Below are 21,432 nucleotides of genomic sequence, written 5' to 3'. Positions count from 1 at the left end.
CAATGCAGTGGTTCAGGTCGCTGCCGTGGCGCAGGTTTGATCGCTGGCCCGGGAACTTCCACAAGCTTCAGGGTGCAGCCAAAACAAAACAAAAACCTGCAACAGAGACACCCTCCATCATGTAACACTGTTTGCCTCTCCTGTGCAGGAACATGAGCCAGTTCTTTTAGAATTAATCTCAGGAAAAATGTATCCCAGTATGCAGGCAGGCTTCGTTCAAAGTCATGAGAAAGAAACAAGGCCCGTGCTTCTACTCCAGCCCTCCAGCGCCTGCGGCTTTGACTGAGCAGTGGGGGTTAGGGCAACAGCAACCGTGACAGCGCCAAACCTGGTGCCGTTCCCCTGAGGACGCGCCAAACTTGGCGCTGTCACCCCGAGTTTGTGGGCACTTCCGAATCCTGAAACGTGTCGAGTGCCTGTGCGCGTGATCTCACGTGGCCCTCAGCACCCAGAGGAACCCGCCATCGTCACCCAAGCAAACACACAAGCAAACACATGCCAGAGCGGGGAGGCGTGCAGGCAGTGGCCTCAGTAGCAGCACCAGGCCGAGACCCTCACCGACCCCGGCTTCCCAATCCAGCTGTGAGCCATGGGCTGTGCCAAGCAGCCAGGGCCATGCAGACAGCCAACCAGAGACACCAGCCCAAGGTTTCTGGGTCGTGGGCCGAGGGCCCACCGCCTACCTTTGCGGACAGCAGGGCCGTTCTCCTGTGGGGGCGCCTTCTCAGAGCCTGGAGAGCAGGGGGCTTCTTTCTCCGCCTGCTTCTGGGCCTCGCTCGCCTTCTGAGCCTGCTTACACTTCTGGTCCAGCTGCTTGAGTTTGGCGGCACATGCGGCCAGCCTCTCCTCCCGGGCCCGGCGTTCCTCCTCTTCCCGGCGCTTCCGGGCTCGCTCCACAGCCTCGGACATCTCGGACTGGATGAACTTCTGCCGTGGGGGCGGCTTGTCCTCTTTGTCCTCGACAGACTGCTGCCGGAACACGGTGCCCATGGAGGACTTCTGCCAGGAGCAGAAAGTTCCAGATGAGGTCCGGGTCCCTGTCACCTGGGCTCCACGCCTGCTCTGCCCTTTCCGCTACATGGAATGAGGTCTGGGCAAGGGCCGGCGCACACACGCCTTCGTTTCTCACGTGTAAAGTGCAGATGACAAAGCAAGCCCTTGGGATTGACTGGGAAGGTGCAGTGAGCTCTGTGCAAAGCTCTCAATGCTGTGGCTGACACCTGGGGCACACTCAGCTAAGGGACACTCTCACCACTGCAGTGGGCCCAGAGATGGGCGCCTCCGCAGCTAAAAAACAGGAGCAAGAAGCCGCAAAGCTGCTCTATTACCTCTCCCATGAAAACGTATAAACCTTTAGCTAAAAGCCCCACAGGAAATTGAAATTCACACTCGGACATAAGGTTTCAAAGGGATTCTTTTTTTTTTCTTCTTTTTTAGGGCTGCACCCACGTCATATGGAGGTTCCCAGGCTAGGGGTCCAATCAGAGCTGTGGCTGCCGGCCTACACCACAGCCACAGCAACGCAGGATCCAAGCCACGTCCTCGACCTACACCATAGCTCACAGCAACGCCAGATCCTCAACCCACTGAGCAAGGCCAGGGATTAAACCCGCAACCTCATGGTTCCTAGTTGGATTCATTTCCACTAGGCCACGACAGGAACTTCTCAAAGGGATTCTTTACACATAAAACCAAAAAAAGTTTCTCTAAAAACATCTCTTCTGGATATTTCATCCACTTTCAAGTCTCTCATCAGTGGCCAGTTACTGGATAAAAAGCCAAGTGCCAATGACATAGTGTGAGAAACTTAAAACTGGGACGGTTTCTCACTGATCTACAAGAAGTGAAGCTATAGGCAGCATATGTGGTGGGCAAGTTAACCGAATCCTGGATGCTGAAACTCCAAGGAGACATGACTAGCGAAAAAATACACTTCTATTTTGAGTGGCAGTTATACACACGTATATAATTTTCAAAAGTCATCAAACATAAAAAACCAAGATCTATGCCTTTTCTTGTACGCTGATCACACCTCCATAAAAGCAACACGTAACACAGTGACTACACAGCCAAGGAGTTTTCTCCTAAAAACTAACTTCCCACAATCCACAGACAACGACTTCAATCACCAGAGATTATAAAGTTCGACATTAGAAGCATGCAGGGGCTCTTCCCAGAACATAACCAAACTGCGCACTCTTCCTCCGCGTTGCCCTTGCGCATCCACACCTGCCGGTGCTCTGCCGCGGCTGCGCAGCGTCTCCCCGCACGGCTTCTGCCCAACACAACCTCCCCCCGGCCACCGCTTCAACACATCCCTGCAGGTAATCCTCAGTGAAGGAAACCCGACTGTTTCCCTCAGGGTTTCCCAGAAATGAAAAAGTAGAATCAAACAGTATGTGCAGGAGTTCCCGTCGTGGCACAGCAGAAAGGAATCCGACTAGGAACCATGAGGTTGCGGGTTCCATCCCTGGCCTCGCTCAGTGGGTTAAGGATCCAGCGTTGCCGTGAGCTGTGGTGTCCATCACAGGCACGGCTCAGATCCTGCGTGGCTGTGGCTGCGGTTGCGATGTCGGCCAGCAGCCATGGCTCTGATTGGACCCCTAGCCTGGGAACCTCCATATGCCGTGGGTGCAGCCCTAAAAACAGAGCATGTGTACTACAGATGTGCCTTTCTACTCGGCCCTAAGATTAGCTCTCATTTTATAAATTATGTGTTCTGCAAAATATTGGAACTGGGACAATCTTTTCAGAAATTTGGATGCACAGAATTATACAGATTTTCGATTTGTTGACTCTATTTGGATAATTTGGTGTTGTTGGGAGCAGATCAAAGAGAAACCCTGAATACTGAGCAGCCTTGGTATATGAATTAAACTTGGATTAATTGCAAAATAATTTCCAAGAGTTATATTCTGTCTATTTTAGAAAGTTCTACTTTTGTGTCCCTGTGCCTAGCACAGGACTTACCACATAATATATACTCATTAAAAGGACTGAAGATAAAGGGATGTCCATTTCCTAAGGGGATGTGGAACAGGACATCTTAAACAGCAAAGTGCACTGAAAACAGCAAGTGTGCCGAGTGTATTTACATCAGTGCCTTCATACCCCCAGCCCCGGCCTCCCTGCTCAAACGAATCCCAGAGTCATATGACATGGCAGAGCAGGGTAGGCACCCAGTGCCTGGGAGTCAGGACAGCTCGGGGCGGGTAAGCAGAACGTCCACTTGGAGACGTGGCTGGCGTGGGAGCTGGGGCCCCACAAAGCTGCGTGAGGAAGAAACTCTGAAGGAGAGATGGCCCAGCAGAGAAATTCAGGGCCTCCACGTGGGGGGCGCTGACCCCTGCGTGGCTGCGGAGGGCGCCTGTGCAAAGGAGAGAGGGTGGTGGGTGGAGGCAAAAAAGGGAGAGCGCTTTCCCACTGGGGGAAAGGAGTCACACACGCACGGAGGGAGAACGCCAGGCTGAGACTGTGTGCTTGGTGGCACACGCACGTGCGTCTCACACGCACGTTCCCGAGCTCCGTCCCCGGAGGCGGCCCAGGAGCCCGGCACTCCCACAGCAGGAGCACGCCTAGTGCCTCCACGCTGGCTTCTAAATGTCGTCAAGGCTGATTCCAGGGCCAAGGAAGGCTTAGGACGAAATCAGCTCGGAAAGGCTTATTCTACAGAAAGCACGGAATTCCTCAAAAAAGATGGAAATGTTAAAAGGACACGGCTGCCAGCTTGAAGTGTCTCTCAAATCAAAGCCAATCGGAATTTCAAAACACTGCGAGTGATAGATTATAATCCACTAGTGTTAATGAATTTAATTCAAGGAGTTCCCGTTGTGGCTCAGCAGTAATGAACCTGACCAGAATCCCTGAAGACTTGGGTTCGATCTCTGGCCTCACTCAGTGGGTTAAGCATCCGGTATTGCTGTGAGCTGCGGTGCAAATCACAGACACGGTCGAATCTGATTTAGCTATGACTGTGGCGTAGGCCAGAAGCTATAGCTCCGATCTGAGCCTGCGGCCTGGGAACCTCTATATGTCGCGGGTCTGAACCTAAAAACAAAAATTAATTAAATTGTTTGATGAGAAACAGAATATTCACAGTCTCAAAGTAACTCCCTGGTGGCCCAGTGGTTAGGACCTGGTGCTTTCCCCGCTATGGCCCCAGGTTCAATGCCAGGCTGTGAACTGAGATCTCCTATCAAGCTGTTGCACGCTATGGCCAAACCACCAAAACCCAACAAAAACAAAACTCCCCACAAAACCATCAACGGTAAACCTGGAAGAGGGTGTGCAAATGAGTTCCAAAGTGTGAAGCCTGGGAGACACAACCATGCTCGAGGGAGCAAAGTGAAGGCTGTCAGAGGGCAGAACGCAACCACGCAACCACGCAACCACGGTCAGCCGGCAAGACGGAGCAAGAGGCCTGAGTTGCAGAGATTCCAGAAACAGAAACTCTATTTCTGAGGGATCCTCGCCAAAAAATAGAAACCGTGAACGCAATCATGAGGAAGCACCAGAGAAACCCAACTTGAGGTGCCTTCCACGACACAGCTGGTCATGGGCCTCTGAAGTATCAACGTCACAAAACCTTAGCAAAGGCTGACAAGCTGCTTCAGACCGAAGGGGACAAAAGAGCAGAACCACCAAGGTCACATGAGCCTCTGAACTGGCTTCCTGTGCACTCAGAACAGAAATGTGACAACGGTCAGCGCAGGATGGGGTCTGAGGACGAGGTGGCAGTGACGGAGCAGTGCTAATTTCCTGGGAATGCCTGTGCTGACCTGGAGGGAACGTCATCTTTTTGGTAGGAAATAGATAACAAAGTATCCATGACGACATGGTGACTCGCCTCTGATCAGGCTGGCGACGTACTCTTCAAATGATTCAGAAAGAAAACATTCCTTGTACTGCACTTCCGACTTTTCTGTAAGTTTGTAACTATTTTTCTATATTTTAAAAGAAATTTCTTTTTATCTTTCTGGGGCCACACTCATGGCATATGGAGGTTCCCAGGCTAGGGGTTGAATTGGAGCTACAGCTGCCAGCCTACACACCACAGCCACAGCAGCGCAGGGTCCGGCCGGAGCCATGTCTGCGACCTACACCACAGCTCATGGCAATGCTGGAACCTTAACCCACTGGGTGAGGCCAGGGATTGAACCCATGTCCTCATGGATACTAGTCAGGTTTGTTAACCACTGAGCCACGACAGGAACTCCAAAAGAAAATTTCTAAATTAAAAAAAGAGAGAGGAGTTCCCGTCGTTTCGCAGTGGTTAACGAATCTGACTAGGAACCATGAGGTTGCGGGTTTGGTCCCTGCCCTTGCTCAGTGGGTTGACGATCCGGCGTTGCCGTGAGCTGTGGTGTAGGTTGCAGACGTGGCTCGGATCCCGCGTTGCTGTGGCTCTGGCGTAGGCCGGTGGCTACAGCTCCGATTCAACCCCTAGCCTGGCAACCTCCATATGCCGAGGGAGCAGCCCAAGAAATAGCAGAAAAAGACAAAAAAAAAAAAAAAAAAAAAAGAGAGAGAGAGAGAGAAAGAGACAAATACCTCCCTAGGTTTTTCAGAAACCCAACCACTGAATTCAGTGAAACTCCAACGCACAGAACAGCCAACTAGACGACCTGCTGGCGTCACTGTGAGGCTCTACAGTCAAATGAACTTGAAAAGGTGTGCTGTGTGTGTGCGCGTGTCCTGTCCCAGCTCATCACAGGCACCGAACCCTGCCAGTGCCCTCGGTACCTGGTAGTCAGGGGCTGAGGTCCAGCCATGGAGCTTCCGGGGAGGCGGCTGGGGTTCTGGCACCTTCCGGATGACACGGGTCGTGCTCGCTGCTTCAGCCCAGTCCTTTCCTTCCTCTTGGGCGCGCTTGGCATCAGCACTGTCTGCAGAGCTCAGTGACAACTGCCTCTGCCTCCTGGGGTCCCAGCTGCTCCTAGGACAAATCACGTGGAGTGTTGGCTTTCCTGGTCGGCTCACGCATGGTCTGATCTTGCCTGTCAGGCCCTCAGCAATGCCCAAGTCAGGGAGCTGTCCATATACCAGCGTCCTTCATGCGGACAGAACCACCCCTCAGGCCTTTACAGCTGAGAGGACATGCCCTGAGCACCAGCATCAGCGCCAACGGTGACCACATCGCCCTCATACACACAGCTCTACGCAGGATGTCTCACATCCACCACTTCACTTACTGCCAAAAAAAAAAAAAAAAAAAAGGCTTTAACTGTCCCCATTTTTCTTTTTTGGGGGGGGGTCTTTTTAGGGCCGCACCTGCAGCATATGGAAGTTCCCAGGCTAGGTGTCCAATCAGAGCTGTAGTTGCTGGCCTACACCACAGCCACAGCAACGCCAGATCCTTAACCCACTGAGCGAGGCCAGGGGTCGAACCCGTGTCCTCGGGTTCATTAACCACTGAGCCATGATGGGAACTCCTGTCCCCATTTTAAAGAGCTGGTAGTTGGGTCTCAGAGAGGCTGCGGAAATATTTCCACAAGGAAGAGCTAACGGATTTGGGCCCAGGACGCCCAGATAAAGGCCCTTCTCCTCATGCTGCAGCTCCTCCCCTGTGCTTTGCATAAAGACGTTGCCCAACAAACGCTCCTCCCAACAGCAAGAGAGCTCACGGAACGGACGCGAGGAACAAAGCAGAGGGCACACAGCCTGGAAAAGGGGAAGACGGAGGCTGAACAGAGGCGACGGGAAGGGAGATCTGTGCAGCGCCCCCCTGAGGTGCTCCAGTGTAAACCCAGACACACACGAGCTCCGCCCGAGCACCTCTGCCACCCAACGTCGCGGCCGGTGACCACGGCAGGAGTGCAGAGAGAGGCACGGAGTCGGGTCTGGCCAACACCCACGTCTGCGTGTGTTCTTGTGCACACGTGTGCGAGGCAGGTGAGGAGGACCCAGAGATCACAGACAGGGCAGCAACCGCGAGTGCTCCTGACCTCACTTTGAGAGATGCAGGGACCACACTAAGGTTCCTGACCTGCCAGGAAAGACCTGTGTCACAGTGTGAAGGGCGAGATGAAAGGAGACGAGCTGGATCATCTCTGAGGGGTGCACCAAGGAAAGGCAGCTGGTCCCAGGGGCCCCCAGAGACAATGAACAGCCAAGGACGGAGTCAGGGAAGTCTGAGGACCCATCACGGATGGGGAAATAAAGACGTCAAAGCAGGAGTCCCGAGAAGCTCGGAGAACAATGAAAAACCAGCGGTTTTAGGTAGTGGTGGTTGGCTTGGGGACTCTCAATTCAAGGTGCCCTGGGTCCAAACCCCATGCCGAACTCCCTCAGCTGAACGTTCAATTCACATCCACTGAGAGAGACAAGGAACGGAGTGGCCTACGGCTCCTACAATAACTCTGTAAAATGTTATGTTTGACCACATCCCCTTCTGAGCTTGGTGTTCCAAGAGCTGACCCATAGCTATTTATTTCCCAAGGGCATCCAAAGCGTCGGTGGAAATCAAGCAGCAGTAAAATAAGTAAAGGGAAGCCTCGGTTAGTTACGTGTCTGTGTCGCGTCTGAGCAGGAACGGCAGAGGGCCGTTACCAGCCCCAGCAGAAGAGGCGCTCTGAAGCGAGAGACCTGCAGACTCGACCACATAAACATTCAATCACGGACAATAAAATAGACAAAGGGGGAAGTACCAGAGCCTTAATGTCCAAGCAATATAAAACAGTCATCACATTTTAATAGCAAGCATAGTACGTGGAAGAGATAACTATACTAAGGAAAGAAGCAGTTCCGCGTGAAGAGCATTGATGTTTGCTAGGACTGAGGAGGAAAAAGAGCAAATTAAAGCAACCACAGGTGCTATCTTAAAAGTAGTAGCCAATGCTACTGATGTTATGCTATAAACTAGAGGGACGAGATTACAAGGAAGCATATTTTCCAACGGTGTTAAGGGTAAACTCAATCCAATGAGATGATCCAAAAAAAGAGAAAGAGAAGATTCGAGCGGTCAAGTAAGTTTAGGAAATTGGCAGATGCTGCTCGGTGCTTCGCCCGCCTCGCCCACGAGTCCCAGCACGCTTCAGCACGGAACCCTAGGGGCTGGGCAACCCCGGAGTCAAGCAGGAGCTGAAGCCAGGCCATTTCCCCAATCTGCTTGGCCAGCGCGCCTCTGGGGCACCACACGCAAAGCAAGCCGAGGAACAAGCAGTCCACACGACGCAGACGGGAAACACCCAGCACAGCGGTTAACTCCCTGGGGCTCCTTGGGGCTCCGCCAGCCTCCACGGCTGTGCAAACCCCGGCTCAGTAGGATGAGCTCCTCTCATCCGCAACACGGAAAACAGCGTCCGGCCCTGTGGGCTGCTGGGGTCACGAGGAAAGGCGCAAGGCACGGGGCTGGCACCCGGCAGCACCAGGAACACGGGTGAACTTCCACCCCGCAGCGGGCACGTTCCCCGGGAGCCATGCTGTGAGTGGGGACGGGGGTTCTTACCACTTGGGCCTGCCGTCTTTCACCACGTCTTCCTCCTCTTCATCATCACTGAACTTCAGCTTCTCGGAGTAATCCACCTCTTCATGCAGGCCTGCAACAGGAAGGCCAGGGAGAGTGAGAAAAGATACGCTACTCGGGAGCGCCAAGAGCACCACTGGGGGGCGTCCTCCGGTACGGAATTTCGCTGACCCCCGCGGCGAAGACGCACCACCTGCACCAACACTGCAGAGGAAAGTCGGGGACAGTTCTGGCTCCCTAACAGCCAACAAAAGCAGCTTGGTTAGACTGAGCCCTGTTAAAATAACAGTTCCTTAAACCTGGACAAACTATTTTGCCAGCGTATTAGAAGGAGCAGGAGAGTGAGCCAAAGCAGGTGGAGACCCGACGAGAGTAGACCTCAGCCGTCCAGAACGTGAAGAGAGAGCTTTGTGAGTTGCCATGGTGCCCAGGCCCCCCCCAACCTGAGTGGCTCAGGTGGCAGAAAGCGTCCATTGCGTGACGGAGAGGTGGACAAATGTGGTAGATCCAAGCGGAATAGTATTGGGCCGTAAAAACAAATGAGCACGAACAGATGGGTGATCCTTGAAAACACGATGCTGAGTGACAGAGCCAGATACCAAAGGCCACATGTTACACCGCATGCTTCTGTTGATTGAAATGTCTAGAATATGCAAATCTACAGAGACAGAGAGTAGATGGGTGTTTGCCAGGGGGGGTGTGCAGGGCAGGTGGCAACTGGGAATGACTGCTGATGCACATGGGGCTTCATCTGTGGGCAGAAGAAATGTTCTGGATTGGACAGGATGGACAACTGCACAAATGTGCAAATACATTTAAACTTCTCTGAATTACAGATGCTAAAGAGGTAATTACCTTTAGGTAATACGAAAATTTGCTACATGAATTGTATCGTTAACAGGGGCGAAACAAAACAAAAGGCCCAATCCAATTAAAAAGAGAGTTAGATTTGAAAAAGAAAGAAAAAAAAAAAAAAAAGCCTATCTGTGGGAGTTCCCATCGCGGCTCAGTGGACATGAATCTGACTAGCATCCATGAGGACGCCGGTTTGACCCCTGGCCTCCCTCAGTGGGTTAAGGATCTGGTGTTTCCGTGAGCTGTGGCATAGGTCACAGATGCGGCTTGGATCTGGCGCAGCTGTGGCTGTGGTGTAGTCTGGCAGCTACAGCTCTGATTTGCCCACTAGCCTGGGAACCTCCATATGCTGAAGGTTGGACCCTAAAAAGACAAAAAAAAAAAAAAAAAAAAAAAAAAAAGCCTACCTGCTAGCATCCACCAAAAGAGGCTGTGAGGAAAGGATGAAAACACGATGACAACAATGAATGATTAAAGTCAGAGCAATGACACTGACACAGGACAAAACACACCCCAAGGTAAGACGAGATCAAGAAAGATCCCGCAAACAATACAGACAAGACAAGAAAGATCCCGCAAACAATACAAAGGGTCAGTGGCAGAGCCACAAAAATGACAAAAGTGATGATGACCTATAACCTCTTCAAAGTAAACGAAGCAGACACTGATGGGATTAAAGGGAGAAACAGATCAATCCGCAATTCCAGTGGAGAGGTGAACCACTCACTGTCAGTAGCTGAAGAACCAGACAGCAACGCAAGTGTGCGAGATGTGCATGGCACGACCCACCACCGTGACTAAACTCGTATTCACAGAACGTGGTTCCCAACAACTCTAGAATACACGTTCTCTTCAAAAACATATCCTGTTCATAAAACAAATCTTTTTTCTTTCTTTTCCCAAGGCATGTGGAAGGATTCCTAGGCCAGGGATTGAAACTGCACCACAGCTGCAGCCCAAACCACTGCAGAGACAATGCTACATCCTTACCCTGCTGTGCCACAAGAGAACTCCAAGTTTATTTTTGTTTGTTTCTTTGTTTCCCTTTTCTGGTCACCCCTGAGGCATATGGAGTTCCTGGGCCATTAGACCTGCAACTGCAACCTACACGGCAGCTGCAGCAACACTGGCTCTTAACCCACTGTGCAGGGCTCGAGAGAACACCCACCCCACTGTGCCACAGCAGGAACTCCTCCAATACATCTTAATAAGTTGGAAAGAATCGAAGTCATACAGAATATGCCCTCTTGAGTACAATGAAATTAAATCAGAAACCTAAAAAGGCCCAAATAATTAAAAAGAACTCAAAAACCATCAATGTAGAAAATTAAAGCTTCTTTGTAAAGATTAATAAAATTAATAAGCCCTTGGCAGAAGTGAACAAGAAAAAAAGAAAATACACAAATTACCTAATTATCAGGAATGAAAAAGGATGTATCACTACAGATCCGACATACAACAAAAGGAAAGGGAATATTAACAACAACTTTACACCAGTAAGTTCAACTCAAAATAAATGAACAAATCCTTTGAAAAACACAACTTATCATATACTGACACAAAGCACAGGAAATCTAAGCTAAGCAGCCCTACAACAAATCAGAGAAGTTAAATTTGTTACCACGCATGTCTTTAGAAAATTCCAGGGCCAGTTTCATTGGTGATTTTAAACAAGTATTTATGAAAAAAAAAAAATTAGCAATCTTATGGAAAATCTTTGAGAAAGTAGAAAAGGAGTGTTTTCCAACAACACCTTACAAGCCCAGCAAAACCTGATATCAAAACCCAACGAAGGAGTTCCCGTGATGGTGCAGGGGAAACAAATCCGACTAGGAACCATGAGGTTGCAGGTTCAATCCCTGGCCTCACTCAGTGGGTTAAGGACCCAGCACTGCCGTGAGCTGTGGTGCAAGTCGCAGATATGGCTTGGATCTGATTGATGTTGCTGTGGCTGTCTGATTCGACCCCTAGCCTGGGAACCTCCATATGCCATGGGTGCAGCCTTGAAAAGCACACGCACACACACAAAATTACACCAAAGAAGACATTAAAGGAAATTGTAGACCAATATCCGTAAACACAGACACCAAGAACCTTAATAAAGTATCAGTAAATGAATCTGGACATACAAAAAGGTGGAATTCATTCTAGGAATGCAAAGCTGGTTTAGCCTTTAAAAAAATATATCAGGAGTTCCCGTCATGGCGCAGTGGTTAATGAATCCGACTAGGAACCATGAGGTTGCGGGTTCGATCCCTGGCCCCACTCAGTGGGCTGAGGATCCAGCTTTGCCCTGAGTTGTGGGTGTAGGTTGCGGACGCGGCTCGGATCCCAACTTACTGTGGCTCTGGTGTAGGCCGGTGGCTGCGGTTCTGATTCCACCCCTAGCCTGGGAACCTCCATATGCCGAGGGAGTGGCCCGAGAAATAGCAAAAAGACAAAAAAAAAAAAAAATAATAATTAAAAAAAATAAAATAAAATAAAAAAATATATCAACGCAATACACCAGATTCCAAAACGAAAGAGAAAAATCGTATGACCACAGGAACAGGAAAAGTATTTAACAAAATTCAATATCTATTCATGATTTAAAAAGCAAACCAGAAGTAGAAGGGAACTTCCACAATCTGATAAAGAATATCTCTAAGAAACTTACAACCATCATCTTATTTAAAGGTAAAACACAAAACACTTTCCCCCTACTATCAGGAGCCAAGATCTTGAATACAACATTGTACGGAAGTACCACATTGCAATAACGCAGGAAAAAGAAATAAAAGCCACACAACTTGTCCTTTTATAAATACACAGGCAACATAATGGTTTATATAGAACATTCTAAGAAATCAATACAAAGTAGTAAAACTAACGAGTTTCTGTTGTGGCGCAGGGGAAACAAACCCAACTAGGATCCATGAGGATGCAGGTTTGATTCCTGGCTTTGCTCAGTGGGTTAAGGATCTAGCATTGCCATGAGCTGTGGTGCAGGTCACAGATGTGGCTCGGATCTGGCATTGCTGTGGCTGTGGTGTAGGCCAGCTGCTACAGCTCTGATTAGGCCCCTAGCCTGGGAACCTCCATATGTCGTGGGTATGGCCCTAGAAAGATCAAAGAAAAAAAAAAAGTTCTGCTTATCAAAACACAGTGCAGGAGTCCCCCAGTGATCTAGCAGATTAAGAATCCAGCGTTGTCACTGCCGTGGCACAGTTTCGAACCCTGGCCCAATTTCTACCAGCTGTAAGTGTGTCAAAAACAAACAGACAGACAAGGCAGGCGATGGGAAAAAAATACTTCTGAAATATAAATCTCCAAGGACTTCTATCTGACCACTCAAACAAAAACCAAAAACAAACAAACAAAGAAAAAAAACCAAAAAACAAAAAAACCCCACCAGTATCCAAATAGCACATGAAAACAGGTTCATCATCATTAGTCATCAGCAAGATGCAAATTAAAAGCACAACGCGCTACGACTAAACACCCACTGGAATGGCTAAAATTAAAACAACGAACATGACAATGTTGTGAGGACGCAGGGCAACCACCTTCTCAAAACTGCCGCGGGAACAGCACCACCCACTGCCACTGGGAGAGGAGTGGGCGGCTGTTCGACACCACCCTCTGACCCCACACCCCACTCCTGGATATTCCCTCAAGAGAAATGAGAAGGTCATTCAAAACGCAACTGCCGGACGTGTACATCAATGCTGGTATTTGAACAAATTATAGCATCTGATACGACGAAGTGCACCTCGGTAACTGAAAGCAACTGCTGACACAGCGACCACAGTGGTGCATCGCAAATCCCCCCCGCGCACCGCTCCCCATCTGCAGTGTGTCACCGGCCAGACCAATGCACGGGAGGGCCATCCGAAGGGGGGCCCTGGGCAGAGTCAGGGGAGGAGGACGGCCAGGAAGGGACTGGAGCACCAGCGAAGGCACTGTACCCCACAGGGAGGGCGCTACAGAGGCCTGGGCATTTGTTAAACACGCGCATTTCCGGGCCCTTGCATTCACAAGGGCTGAAAAGAACCCAAAAGAATTTCATAGAAAATAACTACATTGGGGGTGGAGTATGGGTGAAGGTAAGAGCAGGATTTGGTGCTTGTTGGGCTCAGTGATGGGTCGCTATCTGGAGTTCATTACACTATTTTGTATTAACTTTTCCATAAAAAGTCTTTCTAGGAGTTCCCATCGTGGCTCAGCAGAAACGAATCTAATATCCATGAGGACAAAGGTTCGATCCCTGGCCTTGCTCAGTGGGTTAAGGATCCAGAGTTGCTGTGAGCTATGGTGTAGGTCACAGATAAGGCTCAGATCCCGAGTTGCTGTGGCTCTGGCGCAGGCCAGCAGCTACAGCTCTGACTCGCCCACTAGCCTGGGAATCTCCTTATGCCACAGGTATGGCCCGAAAAAGAAAAAAAAGAAACAAGACTTTCTAAAAAGTTAACAAAATTCTCCCTCTAAGATTAAGACTAAAGACAGCTCTGTCAGGAAGCAGTCGCTGGTCTGACTGCCAACAAGAACCCCTTCAGGGCACTGAAGCTGCTCCTGCTGCCCCTGGTTCCATTCTGACTTGCAAGGGCAAACACACACCGTTTGTAAGGGATTTCCGCCCTTGGTGAACAGAGACAGGCCGTGGCCCTGCCTTTCTAAACCAGTCTGTGAGCCCACGGGGAGCCAGCACAACGCACCTGCCCAGCCGTCATCGGCATCGGTGTCCAGGTCATCGAGACCTTTCAGGTTTTCCGCATTGATGATGGTGGGCCGGGGAGCCCGTTCCACCAGCTGCCTCAGTGGACGGGTCGGGCGAGTCACTCCCAGCCTGTTTTCTTTGCTGAAAGAGAGAGAGAAGGGTAAAGACACAGGACTCATACATACCAAGTATACAGATGGAAGCAAAGCCAAACACTCTCCCAAAGTAAGTCCTATGTTGCAAAGGTTCATGTTCGCCCTCAATATTTAAAGCATCTCCTTTTTAAAGGACACATAATGGACAAATACATCCCAGAGAGAAGTTCTAACTCATTCTGCAGTTTTATAGGCTCAATGCCAATGCCCACGGCAATTGCAACGAACACATGCCCAGTCTGCAACTCCGTCAGGAACTTGACAGCGTCCCCCCATCTCTCATCCCGCCCCAGACCCAGCCCTCCCACACCACCCTGGGGTCTTGAGGTGGTTTTTAGGTTCTCCGAGGTCCCCGGAAGACAAAGCACTTTCATGCGTAAGCCCGCTATCCTGTCCAGTATCACCGCCTGGGGTGACTGCTACGTACACGACTCTAACGCAATAGCCTTACCCGTCTTGGTCATTCATCTGGAACTGTCTAAAAGGAACCCGGGGTTCGAGACGGAGCTGGGGAAGGGGAAAGGATCCTCGTTCCACTGGACCCTGGTTCTCGGATGACTGTGGCGAACACATCTGAAACATAACACCAATGGACAGGGTTTTCTGCCAACGGCCCAGAGTCGAGGTTCCACTTGCATTAGACTTTGTTTCGGAAAATGGAAAATGGGAAACAGAAACAGGAAAGTTTTGGGGTTTCCCCATTAATCCTATCACCATCTCCCCCATTTCTTTCCTGCTGTCCGTAGGCCAATCTGGGGACGTGTGTCTCGGGGAATACCTGCCTCTCCTTTCTCTAAAGAACCAAGGCTCAAACAGCATCCACATCACCAGGGAAAGAAGCCAGAGGCCCTTAGGATTTGAAAAGGGGGAGAGAAAACGCAAAAGAAACGCAAGCCTCCAAAGTAGGGGATGAGGGCAAAGAAACTGGGAGGGGACCCAGGTGGACACTCAGCCGCTTGAAGTAGGTTCTGCTGGGTCTGAACAACCTGACCTCGTGGGGAAAATGCACACTCTGGAGACTTACAAAAGCAGGAAGCATGTCATGGTATGTAGGTGGGTGGTATGCATTCCCCATGAACTGTGAAGCCCCTTTTCGGACAGGCTGAGCCGGGCGGAGAGAGGGGTCCTTAGAATCGCTGGTGCATGCCGAGGAGGGGGCTCCGTCTCCCGCACTCGAGTTCCTGCTGCCCAGCTCAGTTGGGGAGGCGCTCAGAGACGTGGCAGAAATTATGTTTCGCCCACCGCCCTCCCTCCAGCTTGTCACATCTGGAAATTGAAAGGGGGCAAAAGGGGAGAGGAAAGAGGAGGGGGGGGATTGTATGAGGTTCTGAAGGTCAAGGGACCCCCTCGCTCACCACAAAAAATGAAAAATAAAAAAATAAAAGTGAAGAATCAGGTCCACTAGTCAAGCCTGCCCGGGAAGGTGGGGGGACCCCTGGCCAGTGAGTATCGACCTGCCGAGGGGAGTCTGACTGGGAGAGAAACCCAAAACAAGGTCCACTCAGAGAGAAGGCAAGTGTCACCACGACACGGTCCTTGTCGAGTCCCAGAAACCACACGACCACAGACCTAACGCCCCAAAGAACACGAGACGGCCCCGACGAAAACGGCCCTGGTCACGCCTTCCGCCAATCCCGACCTGGCCCCAGGGAAGCAGCACTGTGCTGGACGGACCTGCCGTCACCCCAGAGCGCCTGCTCAGCAGTGGCGCCCCCGGTCCAGTCAGGGACTCCCCAGTTCCCAGGGCAAAGCAGAGCAGCTCTCCGAGTGGGGACCCTGCCCACCAGGCCCTCACCACCCCTGCTCCAGGGGCTGCCTGTGGGGCCCTCCTGCAGGGCAGACTGAAACCCGCCAACCCGGACTACTGCGTTAGGAATGATGCTGGCCACTGCCAAAGCCTGGTGGGATTAGAGGCCAACGAGAAATGAGATGCCCCAAAAAGACCCCTCTTTTTGGTCAACTTGTACTTAGGAGTTGAAACATGAAACGTCCCAGGACGGGAGCCACGAAATCAGAAACTGCTCCCAACTCTGCAACTACCTTGTGCCTGATGGCGGCCAAGCCCTGTGGTCACCCCTCTGGCCACCTGCTCCTTGATCTTCGCAAACGAGGTCATAGAACTGATCCCAGAAGCTTCTCCTCGTTTTAACGTTTTATACCCTACAGCAGCGCATCTTAATTAACCCAGAAAGTTAAAGCTCTTGTTCTAAGGAATCTGATTACACGTGTGGAGCACACAAAATAACCCGGAGAGGCCACGGAAAGGCCGTGTTTTACTGAGGAGCAGCGTGGTGATCGCTTCATCCCCAGGAGGTCAGTTCTGACTCTGGGATGCCTTAGATAAAAGTCCTTCGTGTTTCAAGACCTGCTCGACCTCCCACCCCCAAGGACTACTTCAGAATCCATGATTAGAACAGACGGAAAATCTCATTCTTAAACAACATCTTAACCTCCGACCACGCGAGGCCACGCCAGCAAGCGCTGCTCCACGATCCAGCGGACCCCTCGGCCAGACCCCCAGTGAGGGGGCCGAGAAGACTAGCACCAGGCTGGCTAATGCACAGGGCTCCATGTCAGAGGGAAACCAAAAACAAAACAAAAAGATGCTAATTTGGCTGGGGTGAGAGAATCAGACTTTAAAAAAAAATTCTCCCTAAGAGGTTCTCGCAAGATGTGGCTAAGTTTGGGAACCGCTGGTCTATTAGAAAATTAGCTCCCGAACCAGAAACCAAGTTAACTTGTTGCGTCTCTCCTGGCAGTGACCACCCAGGCTCAGCCGAGCACCTGATGACCGCTAGGAAGGCGGACAGGCCTGGCCTGACTCAGAGGACAGGAAAGGAGGCGTCACCTCCAGCCCAGCCCAGGGGTGAGTCCAGCAGCCATGGCATCAGGTACAGGGCAAAAGCTGAGCCTCGCCCGTGGGGAGCCAGGCCCGAGGGCTCTGGCGCCTTGAGAAGAAGGCGGACTGTGCTGCTCCCGCGGGCGCCCAGACAGGGGCTGCAGTTCACTTACTCTGCGGGCGGAGGCTTGGTCCTGGCCCATACGACAGATCTAAGACGCCCTTTTCTTTGCCAGCCTTGTCCTGCCCTCCAGCTGCTTTCAGCGTCGGAAATTCCTCGGGAGAGAAGGATAATAGTCGGCTTGAGCCCCTTAAACCTGTCAAGGGAATTGGAGCCGTGAGGAGCAGGGAAGACAGGCGCCCGCAGGCCCTGCTTCAGCAGCTGTGCCCTGGAAACCACGCCCCCTGAGGTGAGCGCGTGCCCCGCGTGCTGACTACACTGGCTTCTGTGCCCGCAGAGGCACGAGGGTCCCCTGAGGGTGCCAGGCCCCTAGCCAGCTTGCCTTCAAGAGCTGGCTGCAAAGGGCATGGGGTAAGGTCTGGGGCTGCCCCAGCCCAGATCCTGCCCTCCCGACTCCTGGAAGAAGGCAGTGAGGTCATTCTGGTGGCCCTGGCGGGCGGAGAAGTACCATCTCTGGCGAGATCAGCCCAGTGAGGTCAACGGCTCTTGGATGGAGGTGACCCCCTGACGGGGGCCATCTGGCTGCCATCCCAGAGTGACCCTCTCGAGCGCCTCCTCATCTGCCCACTCGGGGTTCCCATCTTCTACGGAGTCCCCGAGCCCAACAAGGCCAAACGTTCCATTCCTGGAATCCCAGGAACAGTTTCTTCATCTGTTGGTTCATTCCCCACCATCTAACCTTCCTGCAGAGAAGAGGCCTTGTCTTAACTTTGCCCCTATCACTTACAGCCCTTAGGACTGGAAACCTGCGGTCGTCTTTTCAGTGAACAGATAAAAATAAATGACGCGTTTTCGGGTCTAGAGTGGGAATTGGGCCTTTCTTCTGGAGTACACAGCACATGCCCAGCATCATACAAACTTTTACTGTGACAGCAAAACCACAGTAACGCCCAAGGGCCAACTGCGGCATGCCTGGACCCTAGACAACACAGCCGAATTTGCCCCCTAGTACTTTTCTCAGCCCTGCTGATATGCAGACCTGCTAACTAAGGCAGACTCTGCCAGAACGACACCGCTGGGATCAGTGCAGACGCACAAGGTGGCCATCCAGTGACCGGCCCACTTCGCATAAAGGTCCGGGGTCCAACAAACCTGCCAGGGTGACGAGTGGACACATTAGGACCAACGATTAACCTGAGGGACAGTCGCCAAGCGTCACGAAGGAGCTCTACTGCTCTGTGACTCACAGAGTTGCTTCGTTATATTAAAAGGTCACTGGCAAGAATGAAATAGCCAAGTTGTACTTTAAAAATATGGCAGATTATTTGAAATTAAAAGAAAAAGAAAAAAACTAGCAAATGCCCAGTCATTTTTTTCTCTACCTGAACAGTCAGGCAGGTATTACTCTAAGCACAAACTAAAGTCACCCCCATCCCCCAACACACAGCTAAAAAGGATAAAGTGAAAGACTCAAAAATCTTGAACCACGGTGATGATACGTACACCTAAGGTTTCGTGGTCCTCTGAGATTCGCCCACTGATCCCCCTACTATCTTCTCTCTGCCTCATACAATCAGGGGCTTCTTCCAAGGCCCCAGATGGAGCCACTGGTGGCGTTGCTACAGCAGAGCCAGGAGCCACAGGCCTCTGGTCTCTGCCTGAACCGCACAATCAGGACTTCTGGGTCCGCTCCAGGCGTAGTGGGCCAAACAACCCCCTCTACACGGACGGCCCATCAACTCAGGAAGAAGAACCCTTCTGATTTCCAGAGAGCCATCAGAGGGTCAGGGGTCCACGGCCCTGGTGGCATCACAGGTTTGTGACCCCCCCCACACTGGAAGGGACCAGGAGCCCCGGGCCAGCCCCCACCTGGTCAGCACATGCCTGTTCTCTCCTCTTGGGCTATTGGGTCCTACTGTCTCCTAGAGGAGCTATCACATGTTCACAGACCGTTTTACTGCGTTACAGAATTATTTTCTAAATCAAGTTTCATTTTTGATAGGTTAATACAATCACAAGGTTCAAAAGTAAAAAGCCTTAAAAGGCATAAACGGAAGCCTTCCTCCACCCTCACGCCTATTTCTTTCCTTTTTTTTTCTTTTTGCCATTTCTAGGGCCACTCCCGCGGCATATGGAGGTTTCCAGGCTAGGGGTCTAAATGGAGCTGCAGCTGCCGGCCTACACCAGGGCCACAGCCACGCCGGATCCGAGCCGCGCCTGCGACCTACACCCCAGCTCCCGGCAACCCCGGACCCTTGACCCGCTGAGCGAGGCCAGGGATGGAACCCGCCTCCTCGCGGTTCCCAGTCGGACTCGTCTCCGCTGCGCCGCGACGGGCACTCCCACTGCCCATTTCTAACACCCGCACAGACAGGTGGTTCCCATTTGGTTCCCTCCTTCCTTCCTCTTGGGTTTCCTTCCAGAGACGGCACTTTTCTTATTTAAGAACACGTCCTGACGTTCTTGCCAGATCCAGAGAAAACTGTTTTTTTTTCCTTATGAGTATTTCACTAAAGTACCAAATTCCCAGAGTTCCCATCGTGGCACAGCGGAAACAAGTCCGACTAGGAACCATGAGGTTGTGGGTTTGATCCCTGGCTTTGCTCAGTGGGTTAAGGATCCGGCGTTGTTATGAGCTGTGGTGTGGGTCACAGACAGGGCTTGGATCCTGTGTTGCTATGGCTCTGGCATAGGGTGGCAGCTACAGCTCCGACTGGACCCCTAGCTTGAGAACCTCCATATGCTGTGGGTGTGGCCCCCCCACAAAAAAAGCCAAAAAAAAAAAAAAAAAAATTCCCACCTTACAGAAGGAGAGACTATAGAAAATGAAGAACCACTGGTAACAGTCTAGTGAATCCTCTTCATGAAGCCTCTTCAAAGCCCCCCTTTCCAGTCTGAAATGCAGTGTCCAACCCCTCCAACACCCCTACCGAGCTCGCACCCCCACCTCACCCTCCAGACCAGAGGACCCGCAAAGCTCCCTGACGGACAGACTCAGGCCAAGCTTCTCCTGCCCGCAGCTCAGAGGGCAGCAGGAGCTTCAACATGCCCTGGGCACATTACTGACTGTGGTTCTCCATGAGAGATGGAGGAAGGGGGGGGTGTGCCAACCAGGGACCCCAACCAGAAGGAGCACCTCTCAAAAGCACTTGCTGGCCCTGAGCCCACATTCTCCACAGGCTCTAGACTCCCTTTGCTCAGGACTCACAGGCTCCTGCGGCGGGGTGGGGGGACCCAGGGAGCCATAGGCCCCACTGTGCCCTCCTGCTCCTCACCCGACAGCTTGGCCGCTCGGGGCTGGGCCTGCCCGGGAAGCCGTTTCAGTTTGCTGCTCACACTTGTTCAAGACTCTGCTCGCTTTCTGCTTCCACTCACCCCTCTCCCCTGTGCTGATCCGCCACAGCCACACGGAACGGCCTGTTTTCTCAGCATATCCTCTGTGCCAACAGCGACACTGATGGTGACAAGCACCACATAACCCTCTGAGCGCGCTGGTGCCACTGTCCAAAAGCAAGCAGCTCGATCCCCAGGCCCCCAGCTAACGCCTGCAGGCAAGGCCTCCTCCCGGTGGCCCCGGGGGCGGGAGGCAGGTGCAAGCCGGCACTCATCCACCAGCCGGGGCAGCTAAGGTGCACAGGGCCAGCACCCCAGCCTGTCCACGCCTCGGGAAGACTGCCTCCAGCACGAGCTGGTGTGCTATGCCCAGTCGGCACTTCCGTGGCTAGGGACTCACAGAGCAGTCATTCGCTCTGGGCCACAGCGCTTCGGGCCAAAGACCACCTGCACCCAACCGCACAGCCCAGGAAAGGTACTCGTCCCTCCTGCCCACACACCCAGACGCCACACTCACCACCTTCGTGTCCTGCTGGCTTTCCATTCAGCTGTGCCCATGACTTTGGTCCACCTGGCACTGAATTTGTATTCTGAAAGAAGGAAGACAATGAGAACAGGGCCAGCCCAGTGGTCTGCCACCCACTCACTGAGCGAGTCAGAACAAGGGGCCCTTGGGCCCTCGGCTCAGGCCCAGACCCTCCACGGAGGCACCCACTACTACCACCCACAGGCTGCATCCAACAGTGTGGGCTTTCCACGCAGCCTCCCACAGGACTGACGGGGAGCAGGCTGGAGGGCAAGTGGCCAGCTCAGGGTCATACAGCACAGCCAGGGCTGCGCTCCAGAGCACACTGTCAGGCTGCCTCTCACGCCCACACAGGGCTTCTCTGTCTTGCTCCAGGGATGAGAACAAACCCCAATTCTAGTGTGTGTCGCAAATGCTGGGTCCCACTGTTAACAGAACGTGAA

The 21,432-nt window shown here is 52.0% G+C and overlaps 1 protein-coding gene across 50 annotated transcripts in view; it reads right to left on the bottom strand.

The window, feature by feature from the left end:
* The window catches only part of PRRC2B (proline rich coiled-coil 2B), a 92,490-nt gene that overhangs the window by 30,915 nt on the left and 40,143 nt on the right, over positions 1-21,432 (bottom strand). For 41 of the 50 annotated variants that reach the window (XR_014829473.1, XR_014829472.1, XR_014829539.1 and 38 more), the window contains exons 5-12: positions 20,981-21,053; positions 17,183-17,326; positions 15,195-15,436; positions 14,622-14,743; positions 14,014-14,156; positions 8,447-8,537; positions 5,743-5,935; positions 684-999 (exon numbers count right to left, since the gene is read on the bottom strand). Coding sequence is in view for 46 of the 50 variants with exons in the window: in XM_084999222.1 (XP_084855348.1) it covers positions 684-999; positions 5,743-5,935; positions 8,447-8,537; positions 14,014-14,156; positions 14,622-14,743; positions 15,195-15,436; positions 17,183-17,326; positions 20,981-21,053 (1,324 nt within the window). In the remaining 4 variants the exon portion in view is untranslated. The remainder of the gene's footprint in view (positions 1-683; positions 1,000-5,742; positions 5,936-8,446; positions 8,538-14,013; positions 14,157-14,621; positions 14,744-15,194; positions 15,437-17,182; positions 17,327-20,980; positions 21,054-21,432) is intronic. The other 9 variants (XM_021070486.2, XM_084999455.1, XM_084999467.1 and 6 more) reach the window with 1 other exon arrangement.

This window comes from Sus scrofa, chromosome 1, assembly GCF_054392235.1.
Source record: "Sus scrofa isolate SSC_HxYL_T2T_F1_AM1 chromosome 1, Sscrofa_HxYL_maternal_Yorkshire_Landrace_v2.0, whole genome shotgun sequence".
In the NCBI taxonomy this organism is placed as follows: Eukaryota; Metazoa; Chordata; class Mammalia; order Artiodactyla; family Suidae; genus Sus; species Sus scrofa.
Note: the sequence above shows the minus strand (reverse complement) of the source record. Positions and strands in the feature narration are given on the sequence as shown.